The 21252-nt window shown below is 24.9% G+C and overlaps 2 protein-coding genes across 2 annotated transcripts; both read right to left on the reverse strand.

Moving 5' to 3' along the window:
* Positions 1-258: 258 nt before the first annotated feature.
* LOC117169153 (protein D1-like) lies at positions 259-8010 on the reverse strand. Its single transcript, XM_033355365.1, has 5 exons — positions 7953-8010; positions 7284-7402; positions 7075-7195; positions 2117-2327; positions 259-454 (listed from the first exon to the last, which is right to left on the reverse strand). Exons 1-5 carry the CDS (start codon positions 7969-7971, stop codon positions 319-321), a joined length of 606 nt encoding a protein of 201 aa, XP_033211256.1. The 5' UTR covers positions 7972-8010; the 3' UTR covers positions 259-318.
* A 4931-nt stretch (positions 8011-12941) lies between these two features.
* LOC117169115 (protein D2-like) lies at positions 12942-20288 on the reverse strand. The gene is made up of 4 exons (XM_033355275.1): positions 20190-20288; positions 18652-18761; positions 18261-18381; positions 12942-13560 (listed from the first exon to the last, which is right to left on the reverse strand). The coding sequence occupies exons 1-4, from the start codon at positions 20206-20208 to the stop codon at positions 13229-13231; spliced, it is 582 nt and encodes a 193-aa protein (XP_033211166.1). The 5' UTR covers positions 20209-20288; the 3' UTR covers positions 12942-13228.
* Between the last annotated feature and the right edge of the window lie 964 nt (positions 20289-21252).

Below are 21252 nucleotides of genomic sequence, written 5' to 3' on the forward strand. Positions count from 1 at the left end.
CTGAATATCAGTAGAAAATAAATTTTTATAGGTATTAGATACAATTTGTACACAAGCAAACTGCAAAAAAAGAATTTGCACCAAAAACTGGCTAAACCTAATTTATGTTTTATAAGGCTGGTGTAACCCCTAAATATAAATCGTTTTTAAAAACAAAAAATTCTTGTTTAGTTTTTTTTTAATTCGATCAAATTGGGGGGGAGGCATGGAAATTCCCGAAGAAAATTTCTTGATCACCCTAATAAGCACTCCTTTAAATAGCTGCATGCATTTTTTATTCGATATATTCATGAGTAGATATAAAATTGGAAAAATTTATTATAAACCAAGCTGCCTGAGAGCTGTTGGAACATAGTCATCATATTTGACTTTCATGAAGTTCCCAGCGATCGGCCCTTCTAAATTATATTTTTTGGCGAATTTCTTAATGGAGAATCGACTCCTGTTTTTGTCCCTGTAAAATAAAAGTAAAAATTTTAATTTCAAATTTATTCACAGCGGGAGCTTAGAACATAAATAAAATCAAATAGAGTTATTACATTTTTATCAGAGAAGGTATTATATTTGTGTATTCTCTTTGAGAAGTTTTTGCCGCATTTTAATTTTCTTTTGAGGAATATAATGTGGGATTAGAATTTTTTCTTGTGCATATCTTGCCGGATATTCTCTTCCAACATATTATGCTTGATTTTACTTTTCTCTTTCAGCATGTCTTGCCGAATTTTATTTTACTATTACAGCAATTTTTTTTTAATTTTAGCTTTCTCTTCCGTCATATTTTGCCAGATTTTAATTTTCTTTGCAGGCATTTTTCGATAGAATTTGATTTTCTCTTTCGGCATATTTTGAGGAATCGGAATTTTTAATTTTCAGGCACATTTACTGGATTTTGATTCCTTATCCCGGAATATATAATGGGATCAGAATTTTTCTCTTTCGCATATTTTTCTGAATTTTAATTTTATATTTCGGCAAATTTCACCTCCTACGTAGCAAATTCTTCGCTAGCATATTTGACCGCATTGTGATTTTCTCTTTTGGCATATTTTGTAGAATTAGAATTTTTTATTTCTTCATATTAATTTCCTGTTCCAGCATATTTTTCTAGATTTTAATTTTGTATTTTAGTAAATTTTGTTGATTTTAATTTTTCTCTTCTGGCATATTTTGCAAAAGTTTAATTTTTTCTTTGGGCATATTCTGTCCGTTTTTAATTTTCTCTTCGCATAGGTTATCAGTTTTTATCTTTATATTTGAGCAAATTTTGGCTCCTACGTAGTAAATTTTTCACTATCATATTTTGCCGAATTTTAAATTCATGATTTTAATATTTGTTCGAGCATATTTTTCTGGATTTTAATTTTAAATTTCAGGAAATTTGTCTTGATTTTATTATTTTCTTCTGGCATATTTTTCGACATTTTAATTTCCTCTTCAGGCAAATTCTGCCCGATTTTGCTTTTCACTTCTGGGATATTGTCCCGGATTTTGAATTTCTCTATCAGCAAATTTTACCATATTTTGATTTTATATTTGAGAAAATTTGGCTTGATTTTAAGTTTCTCTTCTAGCACATTTTACTTTTGACGCAGCAAATTTTTCGCTAACATATTTTCCCGAATTTAAATTTTTTCTGCCAGCATACGTTGCTGGACTTTAATTTTTGTTTCAGGCAATTTCGCCCATTTTATTTTTTCTTTCAGCATATTTGACCGAATTTTTATTTTCTCTACCGGCATACTTTGCCGTACTTTAATTTTCTCTTTCAGTATATTTTGCTGGATTTTTATTTTCTCTTCCAGCATATTTTGTCAGATTTTATTTTATCTTCCTGCATTTTTTGCTTGGTTTAGTTTTCTTTCCTAGAAAGTACTGCCGGATTATAATTTACTCTTCTGGCAGTATTTTCGTGATTTGAATTTTCGTTTCCGCATTTTTTGACAGATTTTAATGTTCTATTTCCACGAATTTCAACAGAGAATTTTAATTTTTTCTTCTAGCATATTTGGCTGGATTTTTATAATGAAAGAAGAGAAAATTAAAATCTCCCATATCGTACGCCGGATGACAGCATTCGACCTTCTTTTATTTATTCTAATTTTTAATAAAAATTTACCTGTTGCTGAGACGTCTTTCGTCAAAAGTGATGGCTCCTTGATTTTGTTTATATAATAGGAAAACGTATCGATGAGCATTGGCATTTTTGGGTGGCGCTGGACCAAAATATTCAGTCAAAACTTCTCCTTTTGAGACTTTATTTTCGGGAATATTTCCTACAAGCCAGTGCTGCCATTCACGATTATATCCTTTTATAGGTGCATCAGGATCTATAAAAATTTTAAAAATCTAAGCTCATTGGTTTTTTATTACTTGAAGTTGTTTTATATCCTAAATTTAACATTTTAAAAACTAAATTTACGAATTCACATATTTCAACTATTTTAGGTTATGTTAGCGTCTCACTCAACAAAATTTGCATTCTAAAAAAAAGCATTGCAATTCGTCCAAGATTAGAAATTTTTTTGGGTTACGTATTTGACATCAAAAACTGGTTTATTCAAATAAAAAGAATTACAATGCGTCTTTTGTATGCATTTTTCTCTAGCAAGAATTTTAATATTGTTACAATCAAAATAATGGTTTACGTTCCAACAACGTTGTGAAACACTCAGCACTCACCCAGTGGACACAAAGTTTGGCGACGTCTTCACGACATGGTTACGACATCTTATGTCCATGTCGTTAAGGTGTCTTTACGATATCGTAAATAAGTCGAACTATCTGACGATGTCTTTACGATATCGCAAAGACACCGAAACGACATGAAAATAGAATGTGGTAAATATGTGGTAAAGATGTCGTGAAGATGCCGTACATATGTCGTAAAGATGTCGTAAATATGCCGTAAAGATGTCGTAAAGATGTCGTAAAGATGTCGTAACGCTGTCGTAAAGACGTCGCCAAATTTTGTGCCCACTGGGCAGTAACACCTTGGGTATTTCTTTCAATGTTAATAAGTTATCTATCAATAACATGGTTGCTAGTATAGAAAATTGTTTTAAAAATGTAGATCATGAAAATCAGAGACTTAGTATCATAAAAACAGTTACTAAATTAATATTAAACCATAATCGAAATAATAACTTTAAAAACCTTGAAAATATTCAACGTTGCTGAAAATTTTCAAAAGGTTAATAAATATCTAATTTTTGTAAATGCAGACATAGGCAACATACCGGTAGCAGTTGATAGAGATAATTGTAATAAAATTGTGGAAAACATCCTCAACAATGATAATTTGTATAAAAAGATTGAAACTAATCTTGTTCTAATAATAAAAGAAAAATGTAATGATATAGCTACCCAGTGGGTACCAAATTTGGCGACGTCTTTACGGCATCGCTACGACATTGTAACAACATCTTTTCGACATCTTTACGACATCCTATGTCCCTGTCGTTTCGGTGTCTTTGCGATATCGTAAAGACATCGTCAGATCATACGACTTATTTAAGATATCCTAAAGACACCTTAACGACATGGACATCGGATTTTGTAAGGTTTTCATAAATATGTCGTAACGATGTCGTGAAGACGTCGCCAAACGTTGTGCCCACTGGGTATTCGATGGGAGAAAGAAAATATTAATAAATTAACAAACGACATATAAATTAAAAACACATAATAGTACTGTATCTTATTCTCGTCCAAAAATACACAGACCCAATGTGAAATGGAGATTGTGTCCACAATTGGATCTTCTACTTATAACTTAACCAAATATACTTATAATGTTTTAAAACCGGTTTCAGATAACACAGAATCATTTTTTTAAAATAACTGGGATTTAAAGGAAACTTTAAAAAAAATTAAAGTTCCTTTAACACATTCTATAGTTTCATTGGACATTGTTTCGATGTTTTTAAAGACTTTATTAAATTTAGCATTAGACTGCATCGAAGAAAAACTAATACAACATAAAAATCTAACTAAAATAACGAAAGATAAATTTTTAGTCGCTACTAGAACAAGAGCTTGGGAAAATTTTAACTTTAACCTATTTTATAAATACTTTTAACAGTCATGAAAATTCCATACAGTTTAAATTTGAACTTGAACATAATAATTCAATAAATTATCTTGATTTACAAATTATAAAAACAGCTGAAGTCAATTACCAATTGATTTAAAAAAAGCTTCATGGTCTGATAGATATCTTAACTTTAATTCCCATCATTTATATTGTCAAAAGATCAGCCTAATAAAAGGTTTAATCGATAGATGCATTAAATTAAGTGATATTAGATCCAGGGAAGAGAATTTGGATCAAATTAAAATCACTTTAGTTCAAAATAATTATCCGTTTCCTTCGATAAATAGTATCTCAGTGGCCACAAAACTTAGCGACGTCTTTACGACATCTTTACGACTTATTTACGATTTATTTACGACAACTTTACGACATCCTATGTCCATGTCGTTAAGGCGCCTTTACGATATCGTACATATGTCGTATCATTTGACGATGTCTTTACGATATCGTAAAGGCACCTTAACGACATGGACATAGGATGTCCTAAAGTTGTCGTAAATATGTCGTAACGATGTCGTAAAAACGCCCCCATATTTTGTGCCTACTGGGATTATTTGAGAACGAATTCATGAAATCTACAATGGTTCCAGTCAGAAGAATAATCGGGTTGGCACGTACAAAAAAATCGGATTTAAAAGTTGCTTTACCGCATTTTCAAGGAGTCTCTAAAAGGTTGAGAAGATCGTTATAAATAAATTCTTGCTTGAGAAAAAAATACATATAGAAGACGCATAATAGAATCTATTTTTATAAACAAATATCACAATATTTCGATTAACTTGCAGACAGAAATTTTGAATGTCAACAAAATATATCAAAGTATTAAAAAATACACAAAACCAAAAGATTTTGGTTTTCCATCAATTAAGATGTAGATTCTCAAAAAAAAGCCTCTTCAATTTTTATGAAGCTTTTATATGATACGTTTTTTGTATATTTTAATTTAATTTATTGACACACATCAGTATTATTTTTTAAAATTGACTCTTAACTGTTGACAGGTGTTTGACTGCAAAATTGAATATTCTTGTTTTCTACAAGGAAATAAGCACACGTATTTGCATTTCTTTTAATTTGTTTAAAAATCAATTTGTTTGTAATTACATGTATGAAACGATCGTTATTTATATATTATTTTTTTAGATTCTCTGAAAAAGACACGCAGTGATAGTCGAAACGTCAGAATATTAATAAACGAAATTTTCAGTAATTTCGTTTTTATTCTTTTAAGTTAATAAAGGCCGTAACACCTACAAACAAAATTCTTAATCATATTTACATTGACGGTCCAAAAAAGGTTTGATTTGATTCCCCAGTGGGCACAAAATTCGGCGACGTCTTTACGACATCGTTACGACATCTTTACGACATCCTGTGTCCATGTCGTTACAGTGTCTTTACGATATCGTAAAGACACTGTAACGGCATGGACGTAGGATTTCGTAAAGTTGTCGTAAAGATGTTCTAACGATGTCGTAAAGACGTCGCCAAACTTTGTGCCCACTGGGTCTTATCAAATATACTTATTAATATAAGGTTATGTTAACGTTTCCCAACAAAAATCGGTATTTTAAAACAAATCTCATTTTAATTTAAATCATATTTACAATCTTTTAACAATCTTGTATAATGACAGTATTTTTCCTTGAAGGTTAGTATTTTTATAACAAAATTGATCAATTTTAGGTCATGTTAGTGTTTTACACCAAAAGTTCGTATTCACAAATAAAAATCATTTTAGTTCAAACAGTTCAAACAAGATTTACTTTTTTTAAGTTTTTCAGACATTGCTACCGTTTTTCAAATAAAATCAGCTTTTTTAACAAAGATCATTATATTTTATAGATTTATATTTTTTTTTACATTTTAGGTTATGCTAGCATTATACACAAAAAATTGGCATTATAAACAAAAATTATTATAATTCGATTTAAATGAATATTGCACAGTTTGAGGTTATATTAGCATTTCTGATGGAAAATTGGTTATTGTCTTATTGTTATTATTCTGAATAATTTTCTGTTGTGGTATGTTAGTATTATCAATCCAGAAATTGGTTTTTTCATTAATAAAAATATTATATTTCAAAGAATATTCACAACTTTTAAAGAACTATAGATTATGTTGGTGTTTTAAAGCGGAAATCGGTATTTTTGTTTGAAAAATCACAAAATTTCATATAAAACTATAAATTTGTGTAGAACTCTAGGTTAAGATAGCAGTTTTCACCGGAAATTTTGACATAAATTAAAAATATATATATACATATTTGAAACAATTTAAGGTTATGTTAACTTTTTTTCACTGAAAATCAGCTATTTTCTAACAAAACCGTGAGGTTCAAAAGAAGAATCACAATACGAAATAATTTTGTTAATTTTATCGTCAATTATCAAAAATATTGTTTTAGCTTTTCTTTTCCGTTATTTCAGATTTTTTGAGATATTATGAAATTAATAATATCTCGAATAATATCAATTTTATTTTTTAGTTCAAAAATTGCGTGAAACAGAAAAATAACCGAGAACGTTTTACTTGTCTAGTAAAATTATAATTCATATAGAAAACCAGAAAAATATAATTAGTTTTTTATTTCTATATTACAAATTGAAATATTTTTTATTCATAAAATAAAAGTTAGTATAAATACTGATTGAAAACTGAACAACAGAAAACCGGTTTTATAGTGAAAGTTGATGAGGTCGTGAAACGCGACAACTACCATATATTTCTTTTTTTTTCTTTTTTCGATGAATATTCAGATACAAATTCAAACCACTGGAATTCAAAAATATAAAAATTAAACTCTTCTTTTGATTTCACTTAACAATTTTTTCACATTTTCGTTTGCAAATAATATGTAGTAGATTTATATAAATAAGAAAATAATTAAAATATACAAATAAAATTAAACAAATTTTATATTTTATAATTAAATATAGATTCGTTTTTAAATCTAAGAATATCATTTATAAACTTACCAGTCATAGACAAAGTGTAAAGAACTCCTCCATCGTGTTTGTAATCAATGTGGGGAATAAATTTCGTTGCTGTTGGTGTCAATTCATTCCCAAGGATCACCGATGTATTGTCATATTTTACCTAGAAAAAAAATGAATTTTTACCTTTTTTGAAGAAAAAGTAAAAACAAACAAAATTTCATTTAAAATTGTATAAATTTTTTATTTACTTCAATTAAGTCAGTTGGAGCTGTTTCTATAATGTCAGCCACAATTTTGGCTTCTTCAAATTTAGTTTTAACATCGGGCACTTCTGCAATCGAAAAAGCGACCGTGCAAAGGAAAATTGCTATAAATAAATAAATAAATTATATGATATAATATCAACCCTTTTTGAAAACATGCTAATTTAAAAACAATTTTAGTCATAAATTACTTTTAAGAGTTAAAAATTGCTATTATAATTTTTTAATTGAAATAATAATTATTATTATTATTTTGGTTGATTTTCGTTTTCAAGACAAAAAATAAGTATAATAATAATAAAAATGATAAATAAGAAGTGAAAAAATTAAAATAAGTGATTTCCCACATGATTTTACACAAGAAAATTAAAATGAAAGTTGCATTTAAATGTTTGAATAATTTAATTACAACGTCCATGAAAATTTTAATAGCTTCCTGTGAGCATTAGTTATAAAAAATCGTTATAAAAAAGTTCGTTTTATAATGAATGTAATGTAGGTCAAATGTGACTTATTATGTTGATTAATATTATTTAAAAATAAAGCAATCCATAAAATTAAATACAGTAAGAAATATTGTTTATAAAAAAAATAAAAAACTCAGAATGAAAATTGTTATATTTAAGAATAAGTATAAAAATTTTCTTGGTTTACCTGATACTAGATGCTTCATTCTTTGTTCCTGGCTACTAAAGTTGTAGCCAACGCGTCGGGAAGAAAGTTATATGCTCTCCCCGCCAGTCAAAAAGCCTTAAGTTACGTTCACTTTTATGCCATATAAGAGTAAAAAAGCAAGGCGAGATTGAATTTGAATAAATTTGAATCGAACGAAATTTTTCAATTAGCTTAATGCTAAAAAAATTATCTGAAGGGAACAAATATCTATCATTTTTATTTTTTTGTTGTTTTTATTTATTTTTCAATTCATTTAAAAAAATTAAAATCAGAGATACCAATGTCGATTTAAAAAAAATTGTTTACAATTATGATAATTGGGTAAATTAAAAACGGTATCTCTCGAAAACCCAGCTAAGATGTCATTTAACTGAACAAATAGAGGAACTCATAAACTTCATTTTTTTTAATTAATTCGAAATTTTATTTCTTCTTGCTTTATTTATGCTGACCATTTTTTCTTGAATTTATTTTAGGGGTAATTAAAAAATAACATAGTGCAATTTGAGGGGGGATCTTAATTTTATAAATTAATTAAATAAATAATTCAAATTTCAAACAAGTGGCTGAATTTTACCTAAAAGATGATTTCTCAACGAAAAGTGTAATAATTTATATTTTAAGCAAGAAATTATTTTTATTTTAAATCTAAAACTGGAGAACCAAAAAAGACGAGTTTTCAACAAAATAGTTGAATTTTTGACAAAAACAGATTCTTTTTCAAACAACCAATTGTATTTGTAACTAAAAGAATAATAATAAGTTTATACAAATATAGATAAATTTTGAAGAAAAAAACTCATTCTCTATTACGAAATTAATTTTCTTCTATCAAATAGTTAGATTTTTAGTTAAAAAATTTAATAATTTAATGTTCCAAGAAAAATAAAATTTTGAAAAAGTAGGTTAAATGTTTAAACAAAGAGATTCGATTTCTAATAAATTATAAATCTTCAACGAATTAAATCAATTTTAGAAAAGAAAGTAAACTTTTAACTCACGAGTAGAATTTTTAAGTTAAAAAGATGAATTTTCAACCAAAAATGTAATAGTTGATAAGTGGATGAAATTTACACCAAAAAGTTGTTTTAATCCTAAAAGACAAATTGGCTACCATGAAGATTAAATTTCTACCAAAAATGCTGAATTTAAAAAAAAATCATTAATTCTTTAAAAAATAGTTGAATTTTTTATTAAAAAAAGATAAATTTCAAATCAAAACTGAAAAACTTAAAATTCATGTAAAAATCAAATTTTCAACAAAATTGTTGAATCCTCAACCAAAACAGTTATATTTGTAGCCACAAAAATATTATATTTCTGCTAAAAGGAATAATTTTTCGATTCAAAAATCGAATTTTCTGTAGTGCAATTAAATTTGTAAACCAAAATATGAATTTTTCAACAATAAAGCTAATTTGCAAACAAATAGTTACATTTTCAATTACAAAAATTAATTCAATTTTTTTTATTAAGTGTTTCCATGTTCAAACAGGGAGTTGAATTTTCAACAAAAAGAGAAAATATCAACCCAAACGTTTAATTTTCCACCAAAAATGACGAATTGTAAACAAAATACATAATTTATTTAGAAAACAGTTAATTATTTAATTTTAGAAGATTAAGTTTTAAACAAAAATAGAACAATTAAATTTTAAGTAGAAAAATTAATTCTTAATTATAAATGAAAATTAATTTTCAACAAAACAGTTGAATTTTCAAACAAAAATGTGATAGTTGATAATTAGATGAAACTTTCAACAACAAAATTGTTTATACCCAAAAAGGACGAATTTTCAACAAAATATATAGATTTTGAAAAAGATAGTTGAATTTTCGTTAAAATTTTTTTCGACAAAAAAGCTCATTTTAAAACAAATAGTTACATTTTCAATTAAAAAAATTAATTGAAGAATTTTGTTTACAAAGTGGTTCCATCTGTCAGCAAGGAGTTGGATTTTTAACAAAAAGAGAAAATATCTACAAAAAAGGTGCATTTTCAACAAAATAGTTGCATTTTTAACTAAAAAGGATGACATTCTTACGGATAGAGATGAATTTTCAATTCAAGAAGACCAATTTTTAACAAAAGTTGAATTTTCAACTAAAAGAGATCAATTTTTAACCAAAAATGGAATATTTCAATTTTTTTGTTAACCAAAGAATTGGACTTTTAACAAAAAGATAAATTTTCAACCAAATACATTAATTTTTTATTACAAAAAACGAATTCTCAAAAAATACATAATTTTTTACCAATGGTTGCATTTTTAACTAACAACATTAATTTTTTAGCCAAATATTAGTTTAATTCTTCATCTAAAACATTTTGATTTTTAAGCAAAATGGAATAGGTAAATTTTCATTTAAAGAAACTTATTTTCAGTAAAAAAAGCTTATTTGCAATTTTAAAAAAACTCATTTTTCAAACTGCAATTGAATTTATAATCCGAAAATAATTATTATTCTCAAAAACTTAATTTTCATTTAAAAAGTTGAATCCTCAACCAAAATAGGTTTATTTTCATCCAAACCATAGCATTTTCAACCAAAAGATATGTAAATATTTTATATAAATTTCACCTCAAAGACGCTTAATCAGCCAAGAAGATTATTTTTTCACCAAAAAGGTCGAATTTCAACAAAATACATTAAATCTTATACAGATTGTTGAATTTTCATGTAAAAAAATAAAGAATTTTATTTAAAGTAACAAAATATTTATTTGTAATTTAAAAAATAATTTCTAAAAAGTTGAATCCTCAACCCCAACGGATACATGTTCAACTAAATAGTTCAATTTTTAACACATAAGAGGAAATTTCTACTAGTGGAGATAAATTTTCAAACAAAAAAAAAGTCTTTTTCTATAGTACAGTTGACTTTTAACCCAAAAATATACATTTTTATCAAACAGGCAAATTTTCAATCTATAAGAGATCAATGCTCAGTTATAAAAATTAATTTAAAAAAAAACTCATTTTTCAGCAAAGAGTTCCATTTTCAGCCAGAGATGAATTTTCAACTAAATTTACGAATCTTCAAACAAATAATTAAATTTTTATTAAATGAGTTCAACTTTGAACCAAAGTGTTGAATTTTTAAACTGAAATGATTAATTTTTAAATAAAAAAGACAAAATAGGTTTCTTAGTCAATTAAGAACAAATATTTCATCCAAAATTTGTAATTTTTTAGGCCAAAAGACAAACTTTCTACAAAAATGACAACCAAATAATTCAATTTTAAACTAATTCGAAAACTAATTCGAATTTTCATTAAGTAGTTAATTTTTATCCAATTAGTTGAATTTTCATCCTGTGAAATTTTTTATACAAAAAATCAATATTCAGCTGAATAAGTGAATTGCGAAATTTTAATTCTAAATAATAAACAGTTGAATTTCTACATAAAAAACGAATTTTCAACGAGTTATTTAAATTTTTTACTAAAACTGATTAATGCTGAACCAAAACAGTTGCATTTTTTACCAAGAAAATTGATTTTCTATAATAAATTTTCCAATAAATAGTTACATTTTCAAACAAGTAGATTAATTTTTTACCACAGAGGATGAATTTTTAACAAAATACATGAATTTTCAACCAAATAGTTCAATTTTTAATTAAAAGAAATCAATTCTCAATCAAAAAAGGAACAGTAAAACAGTTTTTTTTTTTAAATTTTCAACATAGTAATTCAACTTTAGAGCAAATTGTAGAATTTTCTAACAAATTCTTGCATTTTTGGTCCAAAAATACGAATTTTCTGCAAAATATATCAGTTTTAACCAAAAAATCTGAATTTTAAACAAAAAAGATCATTTTCAACCAAAGCAGATTAAATTTTAACCTGGTGGTTGCAGTTTTAAACAAAAAAGATTATATTTTTTAATTTGCTACCAAATTTTAAAAATTTCAAGCCAAAATGACAAATTTTCAACAAAACAGTTCAATTTTTTAACCAATCATTATGGCGCTTTAACAAAGTTGTTGACTTTTTTAAAGATTAATAACATATTTAAGAAAATAATACAATTTTTAGCTAAGAAAAGATAAACTTTAATCAAAATTTTCATAATGGACTTTTCAACCGAAAGAATGAACTTTTAATAAAAAATAGTTTAAAATGTTTAAAACCAAATAGCTAACATAAGAAAAAAAACATTCAAATATTTGAAAAATTAATCTTACAAGTAGAAGGAATTACGTCAGAATTCAACTTGTAAGGGTTGTGAAGAAATTGATCTCGTCTCTTTGTAGCTTAGTGGGTAAGAGCATCAGACCGGCAATCTGAAAGGCCTGGGTTTGCCTGGGTTTGCATGAAATAAATATTTATTTTTGAGTAGTAAACAAAAAACAATTAACATCAAATTATTTAATAAATTTTGCATAGTCAAAACCAATAACATAAAAAAAGATTGTTAAATTTTCTTATTTGGTTTCACAAATTAAGTTCACATTTAAATAGAAAAAGAAGAGAAAGCAAAAAAATTATCCTGCAATAAATAAATATTTGGAGGAGAGTCGAAGAAAGTCCCCCCCGTATGTAAAATAGTGGGGGCTCTATATTTAAAAAAAATAAATTCCTTATCGTCAAACGGGATAATTATGTATCAAATAGATTTTTATATTTTTGTCAAAAATTATTTTTCTAAACATACCTAAGGATTCTTACTAAGATATTTAACAAAATACTTTTATTAAGGATCAAAAATTTTGATCTATAATTACCCTATCGGGAGTATAAATATAGATTAAACTTTAATTATAAATAACTACGAAGGAAAATTTTGTGTTAAAATAAAATTTTCAGGATATCTTTAAAAGATTCTTAAGAACAATTATTGTATATGGTATCAAAAAAAAATTTAGTTTAATAATAATAAGTCATAATTAATTATGAAACTAGAAAAAATCGAGACTATTATAGTAGAAAGCATTTTATTTATTTTTTATTCACTTTCATCAGAGTGGTCCAAAAAAGATTTAATTTATTTAATTATTCTTTTTGTAAAATAGCTTCAATACAAATTGTTTCTTTTGGTTCCAATATTTCCCCTGAATTTCATTAAAATTTAAAAAATATTTTTCAAGTCCATTTTTCAAAAATTGCTTATTTTATTTTAATTGCAATTTAAAAAATAACTCTTTTTTTAACCACCTTTACTTTTACATGGATATACATTTTAAAGCATGACTATTAATATTATATCAGCCAAATAAAAGAATAAAAACATGTGAAAAACGCTCCTTTTTACTGGGGGACGGACTCATCCCATTGGGCCTGGAACATATTCCCGGCAATTGGATCACCCAATTGGTACTTTTCTGAAAAATTCTTGGCCGAGAATTTTCGACGACCTTCTTTTCCATTAGAAGTTAACTGAAATTCCTCAAAATTAATTTGTCCAGGCTGCTTGTAAACCAAAAAGACGTATCTGTGAAGTCCAGATCCTTTCGGGGGGCCAGAGCCAACATAAGGGGCCAAAATTTTACCTTTGGAAATATGATCTCCAGGAATATTTCCGACCAACCAATGTAAAAATTCACGATATGTGGGATTCGTACGACTCGGTGCATCGGGATCTAGGAAAAAAAGGTCAAAGTCTTGTTTAAAAATTGAGGGGCCGGATTTTATAACGCCTATAAACAATTTTCTTGCTGAGCAGAGAAGGCCCCTTGGAAACTTTTCAAACAATTTTCGACTTTTACTTTTAATAGTACATAGTCTTATAGGAAATTTAATTGAGCATATTTTTTTCTAGATGGAAAAGTTGTACTTTTTTCTTTTTCGCATAAAACGCGAAAACCCCCTTTTTAGAAAAGAATTTTTTCTTGCGTTTGTTTTACTTCGACTCGCCATAATTCAGTCAAGTTTTGGAATTTCTTAATGAAATTTGCACGAAATATTCGCTTTAATGTTATACGTCTTGTAGTGTAAATAACATATCAACATTTTTGTTTAATCAAAGGTTATAAATTTCTAAAGTTGCAAAATATGACATAAAGAAATCATTAATATAACATTTTTAGTTGATTTGTTAAAAGAATTATTCACAGAAAAATGATCAGAAAAATAAAAAAAAATTTTGCTAACAATTGAGGAACTGATTTCTATAATCACCTATATAAATTTTTTTCGCTGCACGGGAAAGGCCCCTGGAAATTTATCAAACAAATTTTGACTTTTGCTAAAAAAAATGGTAGCTTTATCCATTTTCGAAAAAAACTAAAAACCCCCGCTTTTTAGAAAATAATTTGTTCTTGTATTTTTTGATTTCGACTCGCCATAATTTAGCTAATTTTTGATTTTTTTTTATGAAATTTACAGAAAATATTCTTCATGATGTTATACGCATTGTAGTGTAAATAACATATGCACATTTTAATTTTAAAAAAGTTATGATTTTGTAATTTTAGAAAATATCACATTCAGAAATCATTATTGTAAAATTTTTAATTGATTTGTTAAAAGAATAATTCATAGAAAAAAGAAAATTCAGAGAAAAATTTTAAAAAAATTCAAAAATTCAAAAAAATTCATACAAAAAATATAAAAACATGACTTTGTTTACAGAATTTTTTCAAATATTTTACAGTTTTTAATTCGAAAAATATGATAGCCAAAAATCACTGCAAGAATAGGGAGTTATTGAAACAAAAACTCATTTTAAGAATTAGAACAATAGAAGCGTGTTAATAATTTTGAAAGATTTTGAGATGACATTTTTTTAAACAGTTATGGGATAATTTTAAGCAGTTAATATTTCATTCTGAAATAATAATTTTAAAATTCAAAGATTTCAAAATTGTTAAAAATAAATGAAAAATTTTAATACAATTATTTCAATTTTCCAGGATTTAATTCAAATTTAGGTAAACTTAATTTTTTAGGGCGAGAAGAGAAGAAAAAATATATATTTTAGATTCATGGGAAAATTTCAAACAATTTTTTACTAATGAGTTATAAGTGCTCATTAAAAAAGATTACAAAACTTTTTAAATTATATCATAAAATTAAAAAAAAAAAAGTGTTTACAAGCTTTTAAAGCAACATCGTGCCAAAATATATAATTTTCGAACAAATTATAGTAAATTTAAAAGATATTTAGAAGTTTTTAAACGATTTAAAAAACAATGAAAATTGATAAGATATTTTAGGACTTTTTTAAAATGCAGGATAATGACATAAATTCTTTAGATTCCAAAAACAGTTTCTTTAGATTTTTTAATTTGAAAAATGAGCTTTAGAAGAAAATTCAAAAAAGATTTTGAAACATCAAATATTTCCCTAAATTTCGAGAAAGAGAAGAAGATTTTAAAACAAAATGTGTCAATTTGGTAACATTACAAGATAAAAAATAAATTAAACAATAAAATTCTATAAATATTGCGAAGATTTAAGGAGAATAAAGAAGATGTTTATACTGCAGAAGATTTTAAAAAATGCAGATTTATGTGAAAGTTTTTAAACAAAAAAAAAGTCAGACGTTAAAAACGCAAACGTCTGGACACTAATGTTTTTTTTTCAAATAAAAAATTGTTAAAAAAATGTATAGAAAACTGAAAACCCATATGGTAAAGTATATTATGCCCTTAATTAAAATAACTTTGACAGGTCTCAAGTAAAGAAATAAATGTTATTTAAATTCTTAGGAAAATTTCAAAATTTCAATAAAAATTCCAGTCAGATGAAAACAATTTTTTTTAATTTAAGAAGTATTGTGTAGATATTTAATTTTAAAATGGCTCGAACTTTTCCTATTATTTTGTAAAATTCCGTAAAATATGTATATTTTTTAATCTAGATTTTTCGTTGGCGAATCTGAAATATTCAAAAATCTTTTATAATTTTCCTCAATTCGTAAGAAATTTTTGAAGGTTTTGAGGTAATTTTTTTACATTTTAAATGATATTTCAAAATTTCAAGAATAATTGTATTCATTTTAAAATATTTTTAGGAATTCAAGAGTCTTTGCATAGATTTTAAATATTTGAAACCTTGGAAGCGTATCCGAAAATTTATGGAATATTTATTATTTCTTCTGAAATTATAAAAGACCTAAATATCTACTGAAAAGGCTAAAATTTTTCTAATAATTTGTAAAATCCATTAAAATAAAATATATATTTTTTAAATCTTCTACATTCTTTTTTCGACACATCTTAAATCTTTAAAATTCTTTCCTAATTATCTCATGAAAATGATAAAACTTTTATAATTCTAAAAAAACGGCTGATACTTCTGTTCTTGTAAATAATTTGAAAATGCGTGTAACTAAAAAAATATCAAAAAAGCATTCTTGTGTTACGTCAAAATATTGTCTAATTTATTTCTATACCGCACTTCATCCTAAAAATCTATTTTAATTTACAAAACCTCTATTAAAATTTTTAAACTAATACAAAAAAAAATGTTACGTAACTGAAGTTAGGGTTTGGGAAGGTAAAAGGATTTAAAATAATGTTACGTAATATGTAAAGAAGAATATAAGTGTTCAGAAAATTTTAACAAATAAATTGCTATTAGAATAATAATAAAAAATAAAAAATAGAAAATTAATAAACAATAAGTATAAAAATATACAATATTAATTATATAATATTATTATTATTAATCAGTAAAACGTTTTTCTGAATAAATTAGTCTACAGCTTATTATTTTTTATCCGAATGCAGCACTTTTTTGATAATAAAAGTTAAATATATTTCAAACAAATTTGATTTTTTTTTCTATTAGTTTTTTGTTTAAAAACAGAATTACCAATTTTTACATTTTTTTATAAGCGATCCTATTTTTTTGCAACTACTTGTATTTATTTAAACATCGTTATATGAGTAAAGGCACTCCTCAAAAATAATATATTACAGTTTCTAACATTTAACCAAATTTAATATACATATCAACAAATTACTTAGTTGAAAAGATTTCACAAATATTTCAATAATTTCGGGAAGGATTTAAAAAAGTCCAAAGATTTTAAAAAAATTTCAAAACATTTTAATGACTTCATCAAGATTTTTAAAAATTTCAAATACTTCACAAACGTTTCATATAGATTCTAAAACATTTGAAAAAAAAAAACAGGTTTCAAAAATATTTCAAAGGATTTCACCAGATTTTAAAATATCTCAAATCATTTAAGATCATTTTAAAATGTTCACAAATATTTCAAAAGATTTTAAAAGATTTCAAACAGTTTAAAACATTTTAAAAAATTGTAATGTTTTCAAACAGATTTTAAAAAAATATCAAAGACTCGACAAACATTTCACATAGATTTTAAAACATTAAAAAACGCTAGTTTTAAAACATATTTGTAAAGATTTTAATGATTTCACAAAGATTTCACAAATGTTTTACGTAGATTTCAAAATATATTAATAAATTAATTTTTAATTTTTTTTAAAGATTTCAAAATTTTTCAAAGAAAAAGAAGATCAACGAATTAGTTCAAAATATTTCAAATGTTTTTACAAAGATTTCGCAAAAATTGTAATGATATTAAAAACATTTCAAATTTTTCCCAATAATTTCACAAAAAAATTTAGATTTCAAATAGTTTTAAACATTTCAAAAAATGTAAATGTTTTCAAACAGATTTATGAAAATTTCAAAGACTCTACAAACATTTCACATAGATTTTAAAGTATTAAAGATCGTTAGTTTTTAAATTTTTTTAAAGATTTCAACGATTACACAAATATTACACAAAAGTTTCACGTCGCTTTCAAAATATATAAATATATAAATAAATAGATTAAAATTTTTTTTAAAGATTTCAAAATTTTTCAAAGAAAAAGAAGGTTAACGTATTATATCAAAATATTTCAAATGTTTTTACAAAAATTTCGCAAATATTTTAATGATATCACAAACATCTCAAATTTTTCCCACTAATGTCACAAAAATTTTTTATTTGAAAAGATTTCAAAGAGATTTGAAATTTTTTTTAAAGATTTCAAAATATTAAAAAAAAATCAGATTTAAAAAAAGAAGAGTGCACAAAGATATCAATGATATCACAAAGAGTTCAAAGTTTTCCTAATGATTTTACAACATTTGGAAAAATATTTTGATAAATTTCAAAAGATTTTAAAACCATACTTCTACAATTTAAATTCGAAACTTTTTCGAAAAGTGTCCAGGGATCAACGACGTTTGCCGAGAAAAATTTATACTATATGATTCTGAAATCCGACCACTCTTTTCCGGTTTTCTGACATTTCAGTTTCAAAATTTTTAAAAATATCATCTGTTTTAAATGTGTCGCTGTATAAAATACCTGTCATCATCAAAGTATAAAAGGCGTTTTCATCGTCCTCGTAATCAATTTCCGGTGCATTTTTCACCTGTGTTGGTGTCCATTCTTCACCAAACTTGACCTCTTTATTTCCATATTCTACCTGTTTTTTTTTTTTAATATTTTTTATTAATTATATATTTATAGTAACTTTTTAAATATTACCCTTATTATTTAAGTTTTAATATTTATATAATAATATTCATATATTAAAATTGTGAATTCAACTTCTTAAATTTTAATTTAAAATCCTTACAATTTATTTTAAATTATTATAATAAAATTATAAATAAATATTAACAAAAAATATAAATATAATAAATTTAACATTTTTTTAATAAAATTTCCAGAAGACAATAAAATTATAATTTACCTCAACTTCTTCAGTGGGAGCTTTGGTTATAACATCAGGAACGATTTCAGCTTTTTTGAATTCAAAAGCAATATCTGCGACAGAAAGGCCGACCATGAATAGCAAAATTCCTGAAAAATATTTCATACCATTAATTTTTTTAAATTTTATACACGCATTATGATAATGTAACTTGTTACGAAATATTTTATTTTTCCTAGCAAGCATGGACCTAGTTTAAATGATATTTAAATTCTAATAGGATATTTTTGTTGATTACGATTGTCTGCCGCCATACTAACATTTTAAAATTAAAATAAAAAAAACTATTGTGACCATTTTTGAAAGTGGTAAATTTTTGTATTTAATTAATATTAAATTTCAAATTATCCAAAAAATATGTAGTGAATGGAGACTTTTTATAGTAAAAAATAATATTTATTGATTAATACAGATGATGTTGATGTAAAATTTCGGATTTGATCATTTTATGATTATATAAAATATTGAAGAAAATTTCAGTTTTTAAAAAGTTTTTAATTCTTTAGAAAAATTTGAAAAAGATTCCGAAATGCTTCCAACAAAATTCAGATATTAAAAATATTTAAAAATGTTTTAATGGTTTCACAACGTCTTCTATGATTTCACAAAAGTTTCAAAGTTTTCACATTGCTTTCATAAAATTTTCAAAAAGGTTTAGAAATATTTTTTTTAATTTCAGATTTTTTTAATATTTGAAAAGAATTAAATTATTTCACAAACATTTCACAAAATTTCAAAGATTTCAGATACATTAAAAAATATTTCAAATAATTTGAAATACTTTAAAAGATTTCAATGAATTTAAAAAGATTTTAAAGTTCCGACAATAATTTCACAAAGGTGTCAACAAGATTTCAATTTTTTTTTTTAATTTCAAAGTTTTCAAATATTTCAAAAGACTTTAAAGAATTAAAAAATATTTCAAAACCAACATTAGATTTTAAAAGCGTTCCAAGGATTTCAAAATATTTCACAAATATTTGAATGATTTCACAAAGATTTTACAAATATTGCAAATCATTAAAGATATTTCAATAAAATTCAGAAATATTTGAAAAGATCTAAATGGTTTCACAAAGATTTCAACAATTTAACAAAAGATTACACAGTTTTCACAATGATTTCACGAACATTGATACAAGATTTAAACATTTTTCAAAAGATTTTAGTAAAATTTGAAAGGAGTTTATAAATATTTCAATGGTTTTACCAATATTTGCAAATTTTCACAATAGTTTAAAAAAAATTCAAAAGGATTTTAAAATATTGTTTAACAATTTTAGCGTTAAAAAAGATTTCACAAATATTTGAAAGATTTCAAAAAGATTTCAAAAATTTCGAAGATTTTCCATATATTTCAAAAGATTTAAAAAATTTCAAGCTAATCAAAGAAAAAATCTCATTAGTATTCAACTTGTGCTTAAACTAGGTACAGCCGTGCCATGTATTTATTTTTATTTATTTAAATTGTTATTAAAATTAACAGCATTTAAGTAATTAAAAATATGGTGACATACCTGATTTAAAGAGATACATTCTTGTGGCTGTCGAAATGACTACTGAACAAAAACGGCTAATGTCCCAGGAATCCGTTTTATCATTTCTCCCTCTCGCCACCAAATTCCCTTTCTCTGAACTCTTGCATTTACAGTTATCGAAGATATACTCTTTCACGAGTTATGAGTCTCCTCTGAACTCGCCATTGTCAATGTAGAATAAATTTTTTGTTTTTTTTTTGGGACTACTGAAAAATTCCCAAAAACTAAAATATTCGAAAAAAGAAATTCCCAAAATAATAAAAATACCGACATATAAAAATCCTAAATTGTAAAATTCCCGATAGGTTTATAATTTTACAGAATTTATACATTGCCGAAAAAAAATTCCCGAGATTCAACTAAAATATCCCAAAAAATAAGATTCCTGAAATGGGAAATTCCCGAATAGTAAAAATCCCGAAAAATAAGGTTCCCGAATTTAAAAAATCCCGAATAATAAAATTCCCAAGGAACAACTTCAAAATCGCAAAAAATAAAATTCTCGACCCTGTGAAATTCCGGACAAAAGAAAATATTTAAAATATGAAATTCCCGAAATTATGAAATTGCCGAAATATAAAAATCTTAAATTGGAAAATTCCCAAACGCCTTATAATTTTACCGAATTTAAACATTCTCGAATAAGAAGTTCCCGGGAGAAACTAAAATATCCCGAAAAATGAAATTCCCGACACTGTACAATTCTCCCAAAAGTGAAGTTGACATATGAAATAAATGATAAATTATATTTTTTTAAATCAAAATATTTCAAGGAAATTTTTTTAATTTAAAAAGATTTTATAAAAATTTTAATAATTGAAAAAGATAATTAGAATTTTATCTATCTACTTTGAGAAAATATTTTTAATGAACATTTAAAAATATTTTTATCCATTCAAAAAATTATCAAAAATTAATCTTGAAGACTTAAAAATAATTTATTTTTTTACAGAATGTAAATAAAATTGATAAAAATTAGAATAATTAAAAAACGCCATTAGAAGGTATACAATTTTTTAAAAGACGTGAAAAATTTGTTATG

Source organism: Belonocnema kinseyi, chromosome 3 (assembly GCF_010883055.1).
Source record: "Belonocnema kinseyi isolate 2016_QV_RU_SX_M_011 chromosome 3, B_treatae_v1, whole genome shotgun sequence".
Lineage (NCBI taxonomy): Eukaryota > Metazoa > Arthropoda > Insecta > Hymenoptera > Cynipidae > Belonocnema > Belonocnema kinseyi.

Bases quoted from the DNA above. Each gene is read 5' to 3' on its own strand.
- LOC117169153 (XM_033355365.1), bottom strand. The intron at 7,196-7,283 runs GTAAATAAAAAA...TTTTTTTTCTAG, and splicing joins CTCCAACTGACTTAATTGAA to GTAAAATATGACAATACATC. The intron at 2,328-7,074 runs GTAAGTTTATAA...AAATTTTTATAG, and splicing joins TTACACTTTGTCTATGACTG to ATCCTGATGCACCTATAAAA.
- LOC117169115 (XM_033355275.1), bottom strand. The intron at 18,382-18,651 runs GTAAATTATAAT...AAAAAAAAACAG, and splicing joins CTCCCACTGAAGAAGTTGAG to GTAGAATATGGAAATAAAGA. The intron at 13,561-18,260 runs GTATTTTATACA...TTTTTTTCCTAG, and splicing joins TTATACTTTGATGATGACAG to ATCCCGATGCACCGAGTCGT.